At 40.1% G+C, this 19,888-nt stretch overlaps 1 protein-coding gene across 1 annotated transcript in view; it reads right to left on the reverse strand.

Moving 5' to 3' along the window:
* slc2a15a (solute carrier family 2 member 15a) overlaps positions 1 to 18,677 on the reverse strand; it is a 42,219-nt gene extending 23,542 nt beyond the window's left edge. Inside the window, exons 1-3 of the mRNA XM_008296162.1 lie at positions 18,596 to 18,677; positions 12,534 to 12,632; positions 4,724 to 4,884 (exon numbers count right to left, since the gene is read on the reverse strand). Coding sequence (XP_008294384.1) covers positions 4,724 to 4,884; positions 12,534 to 12,632; positions 18,596 to 18,640 — 305 coding nt within the window. The 5' untranslated portion in view covers positions 18,641 to 18,677. The remainder of the gene's footprint in view (positions 1 to 4,723; positions 4,885 to 12,533; positions 12,633 to 18,595) is intronic.
* Between the last annotated feature and the right edge of the window lie 1,211 nt (positions 18,678 to 19,888).

Consider the following 19,888-nt stretch of genomic DNA (forward strand, 5'->3'; position numbering starts at 1 on the left):
CACTCTACTGAGGAATAGCTAACTATAAGAATCCAACTTCAAAAGCAACAGTGGTGTCTGTCAGCCACGCATCCATCATATCTAACAACTATATGAACCCATACAAACAGTGAACAGATTAGATACGCTATTAGGTAATTTGGCAGCAATATCTCAATAGTATCCTTTCTGGCGCACAAAGTGTCTTTGAATAAAATGATGCTTTCACCAACATGAAAAGCATCGATGCCAAAAGCAGAAAAGAAAGAAGAAAAAATTAAATTAAATGGCATCATAAAAAATTATAGAGAAATGCCTCTTACAAACAAGTTAAATTACTTCGCTGCCTGGAATTAGTAGGCTAGGTGAATAACTGAGAAAGTCATTGACCAAGTGTCTCATCTTATATCTACACCAGTGACGTGCGGTGCGGTTCATGGCTGGTGAGGCTCTGACTTACTGATTTACAAATATATGCACTCTACACAGTCGCATATTCGCTATTTGATTGGCAGCAGTTTACGGGTTATGTTTCATATCTGCATGTTTTACACATACAAGCTGTAGCCCACAAAATGTTTATTTTTTCTTTTCTTTTCTTTTTCTTTAAGTATTGCGGTCTAACCTTTACCTTTAAATGAAGTTCATGCTCCGCTCCTTCTGGACAAAAACATACGTTACTTTTTTGTAAAAGTCTCCTTATCTTCCTTCGCTGCACTTGACTTGCTAACTGTATACCGTACCTTGGCTGTGTCCGAAATCACTCCCTATGCCCTTATAGTGCACGATATAGGGTGCACGTCATTTTGTAGGGGTGTCCGAATGTTAAGTTACAAATGCTACACCCTATGTAGTGCACTCAAAATATCCCACAATGCACCGTGAAAAGTAGTGTACAGCCGATGGTCATTAACCGAGCAATATGGACCGTCATGCATTGCGCGAAAGGAAATGGAAATGGAGATGAACGAGAGCACAGAAAAATTCCCATTTATTTAGTTAAATTTCATTTTACCCGGACAGTGAATGTTGCTAAAATTGCGACGCTCTGTTGTGATTTGGACATACAACACCACTTTATTTAAATTGCTTTAAGTTACCTGAAGAAACGCTCTCCCATCTGGTATGTACAGCAAAATGACAATAAATTTGATTTAATTTGATTTCTTAGGTACGCAATAAACTGTGAATTTGATGTGTTTGTACTACGCTGTTTCAGCACAAATCGCGGCTAGCGAGCGACGTAATTAATAGCTTGAGTAGTGTCCGAAATGATACTTTGCCGAGGTGCTCACTATATAGTGATCACTATATGGGGAGTAAGGAGTGAGTGGGTGATTTCGGACACAGCCCTAGTCTAGTCTGGCTTGCTGTCACTTACTCTGCAGCCACGGAGTCACAAGAAGCATGTCTGGGATCAGAGCGCCCCCTGCCATGAGGCAAGAGAACTGCCTGCCTCACCTTGAACCTCTTCTCAACTGCTTTCTGATCGCTCAGCACACGAAACACGTTACACACATACAGTTGGTAACAAAAAACACTGTACATTATTATATACATCAGCTAAACTATAGAAAATCAGTTCATATATTAAATGTGTTTGAAACATGTCATTGGCGACATCCAAACAGCAGCACGCTGTCACTGCAGGCAGCCAGCGCAGTGAGGGATTGCGCAATCCAAGGCTTCTCTTCCAAGCATTTGAACGGGAAATTGCGAAACTTCGATTTTTAACGAATTTAAAAATCATCAAAACTGGTGAGGCTAAATGAAAAAATAAATACTTTGTAGTGCAAATATAAATTTAAATGGATAAATATAACCATTTAAATTATTTTATCACTATATGCTTTTCTTTCCGTGATGTCAGGTGAGGCTCTGCAAAGAGAAAGCTACTGTTGCAAAAGCTCACATAAGGCCTGATTAAAGTTCACCAGAAGGCGTTTGACTGTGACTGTGAAATTAATTGTAAGATGATTCTTTGATCTGATGAGACTAAAATTGAGCTCCTTGGCCGTAAAACTAAACTCTACATTAGGCAGACACCAGTTACTGCACATAATCACAAACACACCATCCTCATCGCAAAGCATGATGTTGGCAGCATCATGATGTGGGGATGCTGCAGCAAGTCCTCAGAGACTTGTGAGGGTGGAATGCAGCAAAGTGTAGGGAATAATAGAGGCCAACCTGGTACAGTCTGGAAGAGAGCTGCAACTTGGGAGAAGAATTGTTTTCCAGCTAGAAAAACGCCTAAAGCATACAGCCGAAACTACACAGAAATGAAGACAACATAAGAAAGACACACAGAAAGCTAAACATTGTGGGGTGGTTCAGTCAAAGGCCAGACTGCAATCCAATTGAGAATTTATGGCTGGAATTGAAATAGGCTGTTACCTCACAATCCCCAAGCAATGGGATAGAGTTTGCAAAGAAAAACGGGGTAAATCTGTCGTGTCCATTGTGCAAGTCTGAGTGAGACCTATTCACACAGGCTCAATGCTATAATTGTGGCCAAAGGTGCATCTACTAAACAGTGAGTTGAAGGAGGTGAATACTTATACAACCACTTATTATTTACACTACCTATAATTTTATATTTTTAATTAATTGACACTACTTTGTCAGAAAGTGTTTTTACTTTGACATGAAAGAATATCTTTTGTAAATTCTTGTCAAAAAAAGTCAGATTAAACTGATAATAATTCAATATTGAAAAGCAATAAAAAGGAGAACTCTCATATATAATAACTGATCAGATCTATTTAGCTTTTCTAGACACGCTTTACACTGTCAATTATTCATTCACACACATTAATTACGGTGGTAGTTGCTATGACTGTAGCCACAACTGCTCCTATGGCCCCTTCGACCACCACCTCAAACAATCCATTCATGCACATTCAAACCAGGTGGGTGAAGTGTCTTGCCTATGGACACACGGAATGAAACAAGGAATCGAACCACCGACCTTCCGATCATTGACCGAACCGCTCTACCACCTGAGCCACAGCCGCCCCCGATATATAATTCTGTCTCTGTTTCCATTGTTAGTCCATCTGTTGACCTGTCTGTGGTCTAGTTAGTACTAAGTTTTCTGTATTCTTTTGTATTACTTTGTCCATAGCTTCAGTTTGTTCAGGCATAATCATAAAGGACACTCTCCTTTTCCCGAACCTGGGTCGATCAACAGCTCTCCTGTTTCCAAGTTATTTCTTTTGACTGAAGGCTGGCATCTCCTTTTCTCCTGAATGTGCACCAGTGTTTGTGCAAACCTAGCTCAGGCCCCTACAATATTTGATCAATGCCAATGCTAGGTCCTTGCAGTGGTTGGTCAGCTTCAAGCTGAGGTCCTTTCCACGGTTAGCCGTCACAAAGACTGTTCCTGAATTGGTTGATATTTCCCCTCTTCCTAGGTCAAAGTCAAGTGATGTCTCCCCGTACCTAAGTCAAAGTTGGCTGATATTTCCTATGTTCCTGAGTCTGTTTCTGACTCAGCCAATACAAAGACTGTACCTGAGTCAGTTGACTTTTTTCTTGTTTCTCAATTAATCGATTCCTAGGTCAGTTTTTAGTCAGCAGAAAACAAAGCCTGTTCTTGAGTTAATCAATACAAACACTGCTGCCTGACACTTCCGCTGCTTCAGAGTTGGAAAAAAATGGAGTTATGTGAGGAGTTGGGCGTGGGACCAGAATGTGGTTTTTCAGCTAAGAACGGGGTTAGGGGGTGAGGTATCATTTGTTCGGCTACCGTAGTAGCAGTGCAGTTCAGTTTTAAAGGTGGCTGGCTTGATCACAATTTGCCAAACTGTGGTCTGCAAACTGCAGTAATCAATGCATAGTATCCTGTGTATTCTGTAAAAGTGTGGAAAATCATTAGGGCATGTTAGCAGTGCTATAGAGAACGTTTCCTGTTCTTCAGCAGCACAAACTTGACTTAATATTTTTGGTAAAAACCTAAAGACTCCTAATTACAGGCTCTCTCTAGCCTCACACTCACCTTTCCAGAAGCTAAGAGTTGCAGAATCGGACATGGGATCAGGTGTAATCATGGAATCTGAAACTTCTTTCAATCCTGCCTGTGTCCCTCACTGTTCTCACGATGCAGCTCAAAAAAAAAAACTTGGGACAAAATCTATAACAAAGTCTCTATTGCAGTTCAAGGGATGAACTTGTCTGTCTGCACCTTTACAAGTGGCCACCACAGCAAAAGTACCATAATGTATTAATTTCTGCTGAAAGTATGGTGCCTCCATACTAATGCACACACACTCACACACTTATCACACACATGTAAAAACACAAATACCTTCTGATACACACACACATTCATACATGCATTCTCACAGTCATGTAGCCTCATATTTATACACACATATTTTCACACCATGCATGTATGTATGTGATTATGTGTGTGTGCGTGTGTGTGTGTGTGTGTGTGTGTGTGTGTGTGTGTTTGTGTGAGTTTATGCATGTATGTTAGTACATGCCAGTATGTATGTACATGCATGTACTGTATATATTTATGTATTTGCACGACAGTATACATTTTCAATCCCTTTTTTCATCTACACAGACTCTTAGTGTAGCACTGACATCTGTTTTAGGAACATGCCAGGGCCGAAAAAACTACTTGGTTAGAGCTAGGAAAATACTGTATTGGAGTCATGGTCAAAACAAACCATAGAACTTGTCTGTAATCCAGAATCATTTCATGAGCAATTTGTGAAAACAAATTGTTTACCTGCCAAAGCGAGTGACCAGCATGCCCACAATGAGGGAACCCAGCAGACCTCCAATCGCGAAGACAGACACAGTGAGAGAGTACATGAGGGTCAGGGTCTCTCCACTGAGGCCTGTTCCATTACGACTCACCACTGTCTTGTTGTAGAAGTCCTTTATGTACTGATAGAAGAAAACAGGACAGAGGAAATGTCAGATGACAAACATAGCACAAGAGGGAAACACTGAAAAAACCACAGTGTATGAATGCAAAATAATTTAATAATTACAGACACACTGAAGCTTCAAGTTTAGTTGGTAGGTTAAGGGGGTGTCATAGTGTTGCAACTTTCTGATCTACTGGCATTTTCTCCAACTCCAACTTTACAAATACACATAGTTAGAGCTCTGCAAAGTCTGCTTATTTTTTTTTATTTTTTTTACCACAATGGGAATAGTTGCAGAGAAATACATTCATTATGCAGCAAAAGTGCATTCAAATGAAAGAACAATGCACACAGATATCATGAAATTGTGTAAATGATGGGGATAAGATGCAGATTTGCTGTAACTGGCAGGAAGGCAGTGGTGTGTTGCTTGACCTGAAAACTGAGTTACATTTTCAAAAAGGTCTACATATAGATTTGATTCCAAAAGTATTTACACCTTTACATTTAAATAAAACAAAACTTTGTGTTATAGGTTTAATTTTAAATTTTCTCTTTTTGCCCATCACACTTCTCTCAAAAGCTATACTTCAAACAAAATAGTTTTATTGTTTGTTTTTTTTGCGAATGTAGTAAACTTAAAACCTGGTAGTTCTGGTTATATTTATGCACGAGGACAACTTAGTGAGGGTCAGGAAACTATCAGGGTTTGGGTTAAAAAACAACTTTGTTAGGGTTAGGGAACTTTCAGCATCCTAGTTAAAATTATTATTGATAATAATAATAAGGTTATGAAGAACAATTAAAAACCAAAAACATGACATCAGCTGATAAAGATGGAATTTATTTGTTTGTATTGAAAAAATAACCATTGACTGTACAATCAAATCTCTTTTAAAACTTGTACTTTGGCTGACAGAATGAAAATGGCACAGGGTACTTGAGATAAACACAGTTTACTCACGATAGACCAGTGTCGGATTTCACAGCTTTCCTAAATGCTTGAAAAATTGTCAATCCAAAATATAGATACTTTGTAAAAAAAAAAAAGACAAATTGCTAAGTGAAGTCAGAATTGTTTTTAGACAGCGGTTAGCACTGCCTCACAGCTTGAAACTCCTGCGTTCAAATCTCGGCCTGGATCTTCGGTTGATTAGGTGATTCTAAACTGTCCGTAGGTGTGAATGTGAGTGTGCTTGGTTGTCTGTCTCTCTGTGCGACCCTGTGATAGACTGGTTACCTGTCCAGGTGAACCTGCCTTCACCCTGAGTCAGCTGGGATAGACTCCAACCTCCCTGCCATCGCCTATGCGACCTGTATCTGGTCCTTTCATGACAGTCTGAACAACACGGATCCAATTAATGATGAATATCCAAATATTCAGTGTGGTCAGGGAAGGGGGGTACTTCCACCCTGGGGGAGCGCTCCGACAGGGTGGAAGTGGCTGAAACGCACAGGCAGTACTTGGCTGCTGATGCCAGTTTAGTTAGCGGTCACAGTTCTGATTCCACCATTGCCGGCGACAGCAGGGGAGTGGCAGGTACACTCCACCATTACCATCCATGTTTACTTCCGTAAACACTGAGCACGCCCGCTGCGTGTGACATTGTTGTGTCCTCTTCTGTGCATGTGGGACACTTTTGGGTCTTGTGAAGTTCACACAGCAGATCACATACAAGTCGCATTTAACTGGAAATGTGAACAAACTCGCAAAAAAAATGTTTTTTTTGAAAAACAAGTTCCTCTTGTTGGAACCAGTCCATGTCCACTCGCTGTCTGGACATGGGTTCTCTAATCTGCCGTTACACAATGCAATTATTCTGATTTGCTGTTCACACCATCCTGTTCTTAAATTGCTGCACAGGTGTTTATTCACACCATTTGGCCAGCACAATAAAATGTAGGGACAGTGTCACCTGGCCCACCTGTTGGAGTTCTTCCATAACATTTTCTCATACTGCTCCTCAGCATGCAGAGAAACTGCACTTGCACTTAGCAAGACATCTCCAACCTCAAAGAAAAGCAAATACTGCTTAAACCAAAATATAGACACACTATATTTAGCCACTGACAAAGTTTAATATGAAGTAGTTGTTGCAGGACTGTGGGAATGTGTTGATTTCAACATGCTTTTCATCAACAGAGCACAAACACAATGAGAAGATCTAAATTCTTCAGAAACACTGTGCTAGGTCTGCCCACTGTGCTTAGCACACCTCAGGAATAACAACAATGGCATGGTGCTACCACAGGCACTGTATGTGATAATAAAGAAAGAGGTGCAAAGTCACAGCCAGCCTTTTCGGGTGTTCTGTGGTTTTTGTGTTTGATATGAGGGGCATTGGAACCATCTGTGTGACAGGCTGCTTATTGCCGTAAGAACTGAACTGCCTGTGTGTCCACTGTCTGCTTTCAAAATCTGTGTTACTCATACAAAAACCACAAATTGGTCTTGAAGCACCGATGTGCAGGAGCTCCTTTGTAACACTGATAAAACTGCCTCTGGCTCCATTGCTGGCATTTGAAATTTGGTGGCTGCACTATGTCTTTTTAATACACAAGTCATGCACTAGTCAGTTGGCTGAAACCAACCAGGAACCAGCCACCAAAGCAGAAGAAAGAATAAAGATAAAATGCTGGAGGGCGATGTGTGTGTGTGTAGCTCCATGCTCACAATGTCAGTCGTCCTGACTATGAAAACACAAGACAGACCCAGAAGCATTTGGCAATGAAAGCTGTCCACTATGTGTTCAGTCTGGTTTTCCTTGTGAATCTCCAGATGTTCTTGGAAAATATGTGCACTGGTTAGCTCATTCCCTGATTTGCTATGTTAAAGTGAGTTTAGCACTTAATCCTCAAGTGTCAGACATTGTCTAATAGTGATCATTTGAACTAACCCACTGAGCCAATCAGACAATGTTCATCCTAAATAGAAATGAAACATTGTCCTTGTCTGTCATGTGGTTGGGATATCTTGGTGTCGTGTCACAAGACCAAGATTGACTTTTTAAGTTTTCATCTCTTTGTGGAATCACATCCAAATGTATTAATATTGTTTTTTATTTTAGCCTAAAAATGAGTTTACTGTGTTAGCCAGCATCGATTTTCCTCCCTGCAGGAGGAAGACGAGATATGTGCATATAGATACCACCTACATGCTTGTGAAATATGTTGCTACCGCACTATTGTTCTGAACATTCTAAATCATTTATATATTAGTTAAAATAATAGAAGATTGTCAGGCTTTTGTTACTCATGGATGCAGACACATGTATATATGTCTATGGGTCATACTTGGTAGCTTGCTATCAGAAAGGCCATATTTTTGTTAATTTCAGTGTGAAAGACATTCAGAGATTCAGAACACATTACACATGATTGCACATTCACACTGACACCAGAAGACATGGCCACCGTCTTCACAACAGTTCGACAGTTTTCTATTGTGTCCTAAACATGGTTTTCCAGGCTGCAGATTTTCCATGTAGCTCATTCCGTCTTTTGCTGGATACTACAACCCATGCCTCCTTTGGAGTGAATGATAGGAAACACAACATTAACCACATCACTAAGCTTACACTCTGTGCCATGGTAGACATGTTGTTTCGCCAAAATCAGACTGTATGCTATCTGTAGAGTTCTCAACTGATCTCACCCTGGGACTCACATTATGCCATGGTCTTTAGTCGCAACCCAATTTTTTTTTTAGAATTCAATATTCAATATATTTTCCTGTGCAACATGTATTTCAGAGCATATAACCATGCATAGTAACTGGACCATGACAACTGCATGTACAAAACTGCACAACATTTTAAAAAAGGGCACAAAACAAAATATTTTCACTCCATTTTGAGCAAATGAGAAACTAAGGATGACCATGATAACTGCATGTACAAAAGTGAATAAAAATAAATATCAAACTACTCGAAAATAAAATTTTGGCCTAATCAGGTCATTTGTTGAAGTTAATGAGACAGTTGGACACGTGCTCTACTCTTGAATAGAGTTTCAGAGTCTGGGGTGACACTAGACAGAGCTGCTCTCAGATCATGCTCAGTGTCCAACCTGTTTCTCTGCTGTGACCTGAGCTGGACCAAGGTAGAGAAGCCACTGTCACACAGATAGGTTAAGCTGAATGGTAAGATTGTTTTAACTGCAGGAGTGGTGAGGGATAGATACTCAGCCATCACATCACTGCACCAGAAGTGGGAAAGGCTTACCTCCCCAAATCTCTTTTTCAGCGTCTGATCACATGACAGCTCCAGCAGCTGATGCTCTCATGCAGCCACATTTCGTTGTCAAACAGTTCTGCGTACAGGGAGTTAGTCTCAGAGAGGAATGTGGCGATTTCTGATTTAAGTTTGTAAAAGCGTGACAACATTGCCCCTCGACAGCCAGCGGACTTCTGGGTGCATGCAGGCTCTGATGGCCTGGAAGTGGCGGGACGCAAAGGCAGCTTGTGGCTACTAAGACCAGTTTAGGTGTTTACGTTAGCGTTGACAGCACCGTTTCCGTGGCGGCAGGGGGAGGGAGCTTATTATTCAGACGGGGGATGTGGTCATACTTGCGCTTTGCCATCTTGCATCCCAACATCAACACAAACTTGAAGTGAATGACAAACAAACTATGGTTACCATGCCTGTCAAAAAAAAAGTTTTTTCAAAATACAAAAATAGGTCCAATCTGAGATGCACATTATATATTATTTGATTTTGATCAGCTGTCCGCGACCCACCCAGAACAGGTCCGCGACCCACTTTTGGGTCGCAACCCACCAGTTGAGAACCCCTGCTGTAGAGACTATCAACTGTCCCACTCACTATTTTATTATTGCAGTGGTTGTATTGAAGCATGCCACTGATTTAACTAGCATTTATTCTGCCATTGCAATGGATACATCCTGCATTGTAAAGCAAACAGGACAGCATTAAATACTAAAACAGGCAAAACAGAATTCTAGCTTGTAGAGTCAATTTCTAAAATAGGATAAATACCGAATGCTAAAATAATCAGACCACTAAAGGCAACCAAAAGCCACTGCAAACATGTATGTTTTGAGATTTTTCTTAAAAATGTCAGTGGCGAAACATTTGAGTGAGAGGCTGTTCCAGAGCTTTGGAGTTACTACTGCAAAGGCTTGCTCTCCCTTTTCCATTCGTCTTAATATTGGAACACTTAAAAGTAACTGTTCTGAGGCCAATGAGGTCTTTACCCGTATACCTCTAGCTACCAGCTATCTAGTTCACTGGCTATACTAGTTGATTGTTACTAACAAACAGTGATAGCGTGATCAATGTTGAACGGTGACAAACACTCAGAGTGAAACCTGAAAAATCGTGTCCAGAATTAAACTTGATACCAAATAACCACACTGGCAATTTATTAATTGGTGCAGCAAATCATCATAGTCAACAAAAATCAGTGACCAAATTAATTTCCAACAAATTCAGTTGTTGATTAGTTGGTAATGTAATTGTGTGTGGTTTTGTGCTGACTGAGAATGCACCTACAGGAAACATTACCGCTTACTGGAGTGAAGTGTGTAACTACCGGATGTGAGTCACTGCTCAATGTGATTATATAAAAAACAGACAGTCATGGAAAAATGATTAGACCACCAAAACAACAAGTTAATTGAGGATAGGTTTTTTATTTATTATGTCATTACCTCCTCACTGCACTGTATATGTTTTGCCTCTTTTGTATATATTTGGAATTCTTAATATAGTCTTGTTTTATATGTGCATTTGATGTTATTGTTTCTGATTGATAATTTAGCTTGTTCAATGCACCGTCGAGAGGCAGCTACTTATATTTTCGTCATGTCCCCATGTGTGATGACAATAAAGCTTTTCTATTTATTCCAATATTTCTGATCTTTCTGCATGTGCTGAGGCTAAAGAGACTCATTCTCACTAACTGGGCCAGAAGTTGCATTCCTTCTAATAAAGTGCTGTACGACATGCAGTTCACATTCCTCACAATGAGCAGCCCTTCACAGACACAGTTAAGCTCTTTAACTGTTCACATTCCCTGTGTGTGCCCAGCAGTCACATTCTGTAATAAAGTAAATAAACACACACAAAATAAGCATGGACAAGCTATCTGCTGTCACAATGCTAACATATGCACACAGATGTTAAATGTTTCCATTCCCAAACGGACAGGTGTATTGCAAAATATATAATAAACTGTAATAGTTGTTAAAAACTGATTTCCAGATTAACCTGAAGCTCAGTTTGTCTTTTCTTCCCAGACCATTTCCTGTCTTTGGCCATACATTTCAGTATATCTACACAGTTTTAATCAGAATAAAACATTTTCAGCTCAAGAAATATACATTTTCACCTTGTTTATGCAGATTGTGTTTCTTGCTTTAGATATTCAGTTCAATTTGTGTGTATTCATGCTTCCTGTAAAGCCCCTAAAAAATATTACAAATTCATAACTATGTAACCAATAATTACTGTTAAAGTTGTACACCCCTGTTATAGTTGTGGTAGGACTTTAAGAGTTTAACTCCTAGTACACTGAAACAGAGGTCTGGCAACTTAAACAAACATCCCATACCTGTCGTCACATTTTGATTTAGTGCTTACTAAATTCCGATTAGTGTAAAATATTCAGCATCAGTTAAGGTTGTTTCTTTGAATAAATCAGCTCAGCAGACCTGTCCCACTCCGACTACAGCATTACATTGAAAACTTGTGATTACTGATATATTAGATGTTTGTATGCCCTTATATTATGCAGTTTACAACAGAATATATGTTGTATGGTTGGTGATGATGTTTATTAGAGCAGCTAAACACATTGTATATTGAAATTGCTAGTACCTCCCACACAGCCTGCTACTGGCATTGACGCCCTAACACACTTGAACTTGTTCTATGGCACCCATCCAGGTTGTTTTCTCCTGACTAGATCCTTGCTTGCGGTGTATCTGCTCTCAGATGTACATCACTTTGGGTAAAAGCGTTTGCTAAATGAAATTGTAGAAATGTAGAAGATTAACACTGGACTGATTTCATTCTTTAAGTATTCAATAATTAAAATACTTCTGGTAAGTGACAAATGAGGATTTTAAAAATAAGATCCATCCATCCAGGACGACGGCAGAGTACACCCAGATCAGGACACAGGTCGCCAGTCCATCAGAAAGCAGATCTGTAGATGTGAAGCCTTGAAAGTCGAAATAACTGAGATATCCGTAATTATGATACTTTATACATGTACTGCGAGTAATTGATCATTGTATCACAAACTAAACTGAATTCAGTTGACTTAGTCCACACTAGTCTACACTTGGTTAACTTGCTTTTTATCAGAGTTCATTCCACCAACTGACAAGAGGACCAATAAGGCTGCCCTTGCCTGACTGCAAATGAGGCAAAAATATTTGATGTTGAGTTCAGAAATACCTACCACACTCTTTCTTTTCAAGTGAATATTTCAGTCACAGCATGGTGGGATTAACCTGTTAGAGGGACATGTTTGCACAACATGCCAGCAAAACTGCAGGGTCTGCCTTATAGCTGATGCTGTATTGTAGAGATGTGAATTTCTAAACACGTGCAGTTAATTAAATGAACAAAAATTATTTGACATGCAAGGAAGACAGGAGTGTGTGTGGGTGTGTGTGTGTGTGTGTGTGTCTCTTACCACAGCAGGGGAGTTGACCACGGCCAGATTGTAGCCATAAAGCATGGAGCTCCCAAAGGAGGTTAGGAATGCTACTGCCAACAGAGAACTGGTCAGGTGCTGCAGACAGAGGATGAGAAATATTTTTGAAAGTGCGCGATACTAAATGTAGGTTTCATCCAAAGAACAGTGGGGAAACAAACCCTTTTCATAAAACAAATGTCTGGTAGTCTTTACCTTACACCAGTTGTACTGTTCGCGCTAAAGTTTCACCAAAACAAACTGCATTTTGCCATCTTGCTGAAAGTGATGTGCACGAGGATTTTCTCTCACCATGTACTCTACATGCCAGAAACGATGCCTTCTCTCTGCTTAGTCACTCAGTCACCCCTAAAAAAGCATGCATCCTACTAGGACAGGACAAGTATGACAATACTGAAAGTTTTTGACTGCTTGTGCTTATACTGAGTAGAGTTTCAAAGGATTCCTAACGATTTAGTAGTTGTCAGGGTATGGTGTTCAGGCAGTGACATGAGACCCGTTTCCCATCATTCAATACAACCAACAATCGTGCAAATAAATAGGGTTTATTCATTTCAAAATTCATTCATCTGTTAAAATGGTTGAAGGGGTCTGTCAGTTCATTGAGGTGCTGGTTGCTGTTGCACTCCACCAGTCCATCATGTTTAAGTAAGCAGGTGACTGGGTGACATATACCTGTTGCCGTCAGATGGCTGTACAAAGTCACACACTAAAGGAATGGCCATCAGCATATAGCTACTAACTGTCAGTGATTGCTGAGCTGGTCGTTTTTATTGCCTCAAGTAGAACAAACCTTTTTGGATTGCATAATCATATGTCACTTGGTTGAAAAAGTTTAAAACTAAACACAAATAAAGGGTGATATATAGAGAGAAGTTTTTATGAGTGAAAAAACACATGTTAAAAAAAACACCAAGCAAAACAAAGATTAGGTAACAACGGTGCACTGAGCAGTCACCCTGCTCTGAGCAGGCTGATGGCAGACTGTACAAAATGCATTCATTTGTGGCACCGAGATTGCAGGACCTTGCCGAAGATTGTGCTAATCTGGCACAGTTAAGAAATAACCTCAGTGTGCTGAGAACTGCTTTTACGTTGTGTGCCGACAGGAATTAGGGAAGTGAGAGAACCGGCTTTTTTAGACCTATTTTAACTTTCAAACTAGAAATGATTCTGAAATTTTTGATATATACAGTATGTGCCCAGGTCGTGTTTTCAGTGAAAGATGTGGCTGTTCATAGAACTAGTTATTACTGGTCTAGAAGTAATGTAAAAGAATATTTTACACATGAGGTGTGAGGGTGGTAGGTGCTTGTAGGAAAGTAGTTGAAAAAATGTTTTCTGGCTACTGTTCAGAATGACCACATCAGGTAAAACACCTGTCCAAATGGGGTTTAATGCACACACACATAGACAGTTGCTTTTGGAGGACAATCATAATATCACACCGAGTTGTTTACATGGAAGGTGACAGAAAAAAAAAATCTGAGTTTGAGAGAGAGTAGTTAAAACTGTATTCCATTACATGTATGTAAGTATATATTTGCATTTGCAAATGCAGAATCCCTTCCCCATAGTGCAATAGGTCTCTGTTTAAGAATGAACATCACACTAAACTTTGAAATTGCCATGCCCTCCACCTCTAACTCTGCTTAGCGGCAGCCTCTCCTTTCCCCTTCCTTTCCCCTTCCTTTCCTTCTCTCCTTTTCCCCAGGTGGGCGTGAGCAAGGTGTGGGTGTGGCAGTGGGCAGGTGCAGCCAGCTGGACAATCACCTGAGTGAACACACCTGCAGCAGGGAGTGGTTCACCTGCAACTCATCACGTCTACAATAAAAGCCACACTCAGCCCACTATGTGATAGCGGACTGTAAGCTACGAAACGTTAGTTGTTTCCTGGCTCCAGTGTTTTTTCCATCTAACTCTGTCTCTCCTCTCACCTCAGTCTCGACCCTCTCTGCTGCTCCATCGTACCCGGTTTGTGTCTCCAGTCCGTCTCCCGTCTCTGATCTGGTCCTCTTTGGAATCCTCCCTGGCAAGACCCTCCACCTGTTTTCTGCCCCTGCCCTGATGCCATTCCAACCTCGCCACAGGTCTTCTTCGTTCACCTTCCCTAATCCCTCTCCCTGCTTTGGCTGTTGGCTAAGTTCACCAATCTCACACTGGGTCCTCTCTAGTATAGTTAGTCACACGTTTGAAGAGTGCGTTTTTTGGCCTTGCCATACTGGTGAGGGCCACATTGGTATTACTCCTTTTAGCTTTGTAATTTGTTGTCTATCTTGTATCCACTTTACTAGCTTGGTTCTACCAAGTACTGGTTAGTGTTTTGCCCTGCCTCAGTAAAAGCCATTCTCTCTACTTGTTTAGATTTGTAAAGTCTAATTTTTGTATTTGGAATAGTTTGGTGTTTCTCTGCCCGACCTGTAGGTGTCTCCTGAGGGAGTTCTGGCCTATCTATCGTTCTAGTAAATACGCTTGGTTTGCTGTGTCTTTGTCCGCACTTGAGTCTTTGAACCTGATGCGTGACAGAAATGTCAAGTTATAAACTCTTTTAGTTACTCAAGTTCGGTGCCTACTTTGCAAATAGCGTGAGTATAATGGCTACAAATATGATGCAGGGAAGAGAGATTCCACAATGTAATTTTGCACTTTAAGAAAAAAAAAAAAAAAACTACTCCCATTTTGCAAATGCTGTTAAAGAAGAAAAACAATGTCCAATAACTAAAACACAATTTTGTTTTGTCAGTGTGGTAACCTTGATGCAACAGTGACATTAATCTATTTAACGCATTTAAGCAAATCCATCAATTTTTTATTATATATTTTAATAAAAAGCCAAATTGTCTCCTAGTCTTACTACAAAGGTCAGGGATGACCAAGGTCAGACAGATAAATCTAGATCAGCATGACCAAAGCAAGAAGAGAACAGCAATGTCAATTTTAAAATCCACGTGTGTGTTGACGCATACAATGGAGAGCAACCACCCTAACATTAGTGCCACACAGAGGGGTGTGCTCTGAAGCATGTTTAAAATTGCCGGGCTTTCTTTGTAGCTCGCCACAACAAAATATAAAACCTCAGACAGAGATAACTGGTATCATGAAGGTGGTTATCATCTTTCTTTGTGAACTCGCAGACTTTTCGTTTCAAACTCTGTGTGTGTTTACACAATTTGACTTTTTTTTTTTGCACAAAATGAAACAATTGTGTGCAGCTGCTTTAATTAAGAGGTTGTTATAATGGAGAGCTACAAGGAATATAAAAAATGTATGACAGTAAAAAAGTGCTGCTTTTGCAACCTGTCTTGTTACAATTCAAGACAGGAATGCTGGTAAACTGTTTAACATGTGTTATGGGTATTCTAATGATCAATGCAGCTTCTTATTGATGACAGCCACACATTAAAGCTGTTCAACTTCAAGCTTCATATATTTAAGAAATGGTATCGTGTTGAAGTGCATTTATGTCTGATGTCCCTTAATGCAAGATGTCATTACATTTTTGCCAAATCAAAGTGAAATTAGGGTTACTGAATATTCTTTGTAATAAATACAAGGAGAATCAGTTATTTTCTTATTTGTTTTCTAACAGCTGCAGTACCAGCTGTGTAAATGGACCAAATACAAAAAAAACATTTGATTTCTGCATCAGCATCTAAATGTCAGGTTCCCATGACGAGGAAAACAAAAGTTAGCCCTTATGTCTTTTCAGCACTGTAGCAAGGCTGACAAACAGTCACAGCTCTGTGAAACGTTGCATTTCTGTAGAACTCTGCAGTGATAACTTCCTGACTTCTTTACAGGTAAAACTCTGACAATCAGAGAAAAAACACGGCTATCTCATTAGGTACAGTGGCTCTGGATGTGTCTGTAGGGCCTGATTTATATTTGGATGCCTTCTCTGCTATAAATCCCTCCCGAGTTATTACTGCTAGTGAGTAAACTACACCAGGAACATGTCCATTAGTTTTCATCTCAGCTAGACTGATGAGGTTTTTCCTTTAAGTTACACTTCAGTTTTAGGCATGTTCAACTTCTCTTTACTAACAGGAAACAGCAACCTTTTAAGGTTTCTGTAAAAATCAAAAATTCTTTACAAAGCTGCTACAACCCAATTATGTGAGCATACACATCCAAAAACGTGTAGTTTTAGTCAGGATTTAGAATCCATCATAGTACAGAAGTGGCACTGGTGAAGGTCACCAGTAATCTTCTCATAGCCTCAAACCGTGGACTCCTCTCTACACTGATCCTGCTGGATCTCAGTTCTGCATTTGACACAGCTGATTACAAAGGAGTCACACTAGGCTGGTTTAAATCATATTCCACAGGGTTCTGTTAGGACCTTGTGCATGTTTCCCTCGGGCAATATTGTTATTATTAGGAAACACTACATACAGTTGAAACCAGAAGTTTCCATACACTGCATAAATATACATGAAACCCTTTTTTCCCCCTCATTATCAAATTAAAGCTTTCCTGCTTTAGGTCAGTTGCGATTACCAAAATTGTTCAATTTGCTAAATGCCAGAATAATGAGAGAGAATTATTTGTTTCTTTACTACTTTCTTCAAAGTCCGAAGTTTACATACACTAAGATTACTATGCCTTCAAACTGTTTGGGGAAGCCCAGATGATGTCATGGCTTTGGAAGCTTTCGATAGGTTAATTGACAACATTTGAGCTAATTGGAGGCACATCTGTGAATGTGTTTTAAGGCACACCTCAAACACACTGCTTCCTTTTGTGACAACATGGAAAATCTATAGAAATCAACCAAGACATCAGGAAGAGAATTGTGGACCTCCACAAGTCTGGTTTATCCTTGGGTACAATGTCCAGATGCCTGAAGGTTCCACCTTCATCTGTTCAAACAATTATACATAAGTATAAACACCATGGGAATGTCCAGCCATCACAGCGCTCAGGAAGGAGACGGGTTCAGTGTCCCAGAGATGAAGTGTTGTGGTGAGAAATGTGCATATCAACCCCAGAACAAAAACAAAAGACCTTGTAAAGATACTGCTGAAGCTGGAAAGAGAGAGTCATTATCCACAGTGAAACCAGTCCTGTACCAACATGAGCTGAAAGGCTACTCAGAGAGGAAGAAAACATCACTCCAAAAGAAACATAAAAAAGACAGATTACAGGTTGTAAATGCACACAGGGACAAAGACCTTCATTTTTGGAGACATGTCCTGTGGTCTGATGAAACTAAAACTGAACTTTTTGGCCGCAGTGACCGTCGTTGCATTTGGAGGGAAAAGGGGGAGGCTGGCAAGCCTGAGAACACCATCCCAACTGTGACTGTACACTTCTAGATTTAGTGTAAAACACAAATATAAAAGTGGGCAAAACAAACATGACTATTACAGCTGATTTAAAGGTAAATGGTCTGCACTTATATAGCACTTTTCTACCTTGGTGGTGTGCTTTACAATGTTTTCTCATTCATCCATTCACACACACACATTCATACACCAATGGCGAGAGAGCTGCCATACAAGGCGCTAGCCTCCCACTGGGAGCAACTTCAGGTTCACTGTCTTGCCCAAGGACACTTCAACTGTGGAGGGTTGGGGGATTGAACCGAATCACAGTTTTATGCATGCAAACACAGCTAATATAACTTAAATGCTGACTTTACTGAACTTCAAAAAGCTTTTTGATGAATCCTGTACTCAATTTTGTTGTCGGCTTTTTACTTTTACCCTTTTAAAATAGCAACTTCACCAACCCGTATTTTGGAAATCACACACACACACACACACACACACACACACACACATATATATAAACTCTAAAAACAAATCCAATTAAAAATTGAATAAATTCTTTACGTCAATTATAATTTCAAAGTTTCCTTTTCACTGTCTTTAAATATCTGAAATGATCATTTTGGGACGAGCCACTGATCTGCTCTGTCCCAAGTGCAGGGCTACAAGTTGGTAGTAAAGTTATTTTCGCTAAAACAATAAGGGATCGGTCACCTGATACCCCTGGCTCTGTATCTGACCTAATTAATAAAATAAGTCCAAACTTACCGATGTGACTAGCCCTGACGATGGAATTAAAACCTCCTCAGCCATTTATGAATTCTGTCACGGAGTTCAAAACAGCAAACAGTAGGAGGGTTTCTCTCTACACTGCAGACAGTCTCATTGCTGTAGTAGCAGGCGTGGTCACACAGGCTCCAAACCACAGATTGAAGTTGTTGCGCTGGTTCATTTGCAGTGTGTCAGGCCTTTTCTCCACTGAGTAGCAGTCCACAGGCCCTCAATAACAAGCCCACACAGTGTCATCACATGACGAAGAGCAGCGTGACGGACTGAGAGAAAAGTCTGCTGGAAGCAATTAGCCCTAAGTGAATTTACAAAGAAAGAGATAGAGGAGAGAAGACAGAGAGATGAGGAGAGGGAAAAGGATGAATGGGAAGGAGAGGAGAAAATAGGAAATGAGGGAGAGAGGCAGGAGAGAAGAAGAGGACAGGAGTGGAGAAAATTAAGGAGGGGAAAAGGAAGGCAAGAAGGGCAAACAAAGGATGGGAAAGCAGTAAGAGAGGGAGAAAAAAAAGGAGAGAACACTTGTGGAAGAGGAAATAGATGATAAAGATAGCGTCAGAAGAATAGGGGTAAAGGGGGAACTAAAGAGAGAGAAGGTGAGGTGAAGTGAGCAAGACGAGAAAGGAGAAGTGAGTAAATGGGAATGGGTGGAATTAAAAGGAAAGAGTAAAGGAGATTAGAGCAGGGCAAAGGAAAGAATGGGGAGGTGACACTTTTTTGTATTACACAAATGAATGGAGAGTCATGGATATTGAGTAAAAGACACCACAATGGTTCACAAATTAACTTGTGAAGTAAAGTATATGTGATTCATAGTAAATTAGAGAAAATGTGCAAAACCACAAGTTTGGTCCTTGAAGTAAACTTGTACACTTCTTACCTCTTTACTGGTCTCATTGTTATTTTTTTTTCTAAAGTAAGGAAATAGAATACCTCCTCCACCACTGCACAGTCACACCATTAATTGTCAAATGCATTTTACCCAAAATTAACCTCCAAACCATCCTCTAGCAATCACATAGATCATGTGCTCACAATTTGTGTTGCAGTTAAAAGAAGCAGGACAGTGTTCTCTGTTACTGAACACTGGCTAAAAACCACCCGCTTCGCATTACACATGTCTTAATCTCATGACTTTACCTCCACTGCTGCGGCATGAAAGACTGGTTTTGTTCAGAAAATTCTACTTTTTGGCACCAACATTCTCTCTATTCCATTCAGTTATTATTACTGAACTAGATATTTGGAAATTCCACCCACTGGCCTGAGACCTGC

This window comes from Stegastes partitus, unplaced genomic scaffold, assembly GCF_000690725.1.
Source record: "Stegastes partitus isolate 25-593 unplaced genomic scaffold, Stegastes_partitus-1.0.2 Scaffold1105, whole genome shotgun sequence".
In the NCBI taxonomy this organism is placed as follows: Eukaryota; Metazoa; Chordata; class Actinopteri; family Pomacentridae; genus Stegastes; species Stegastes partitus.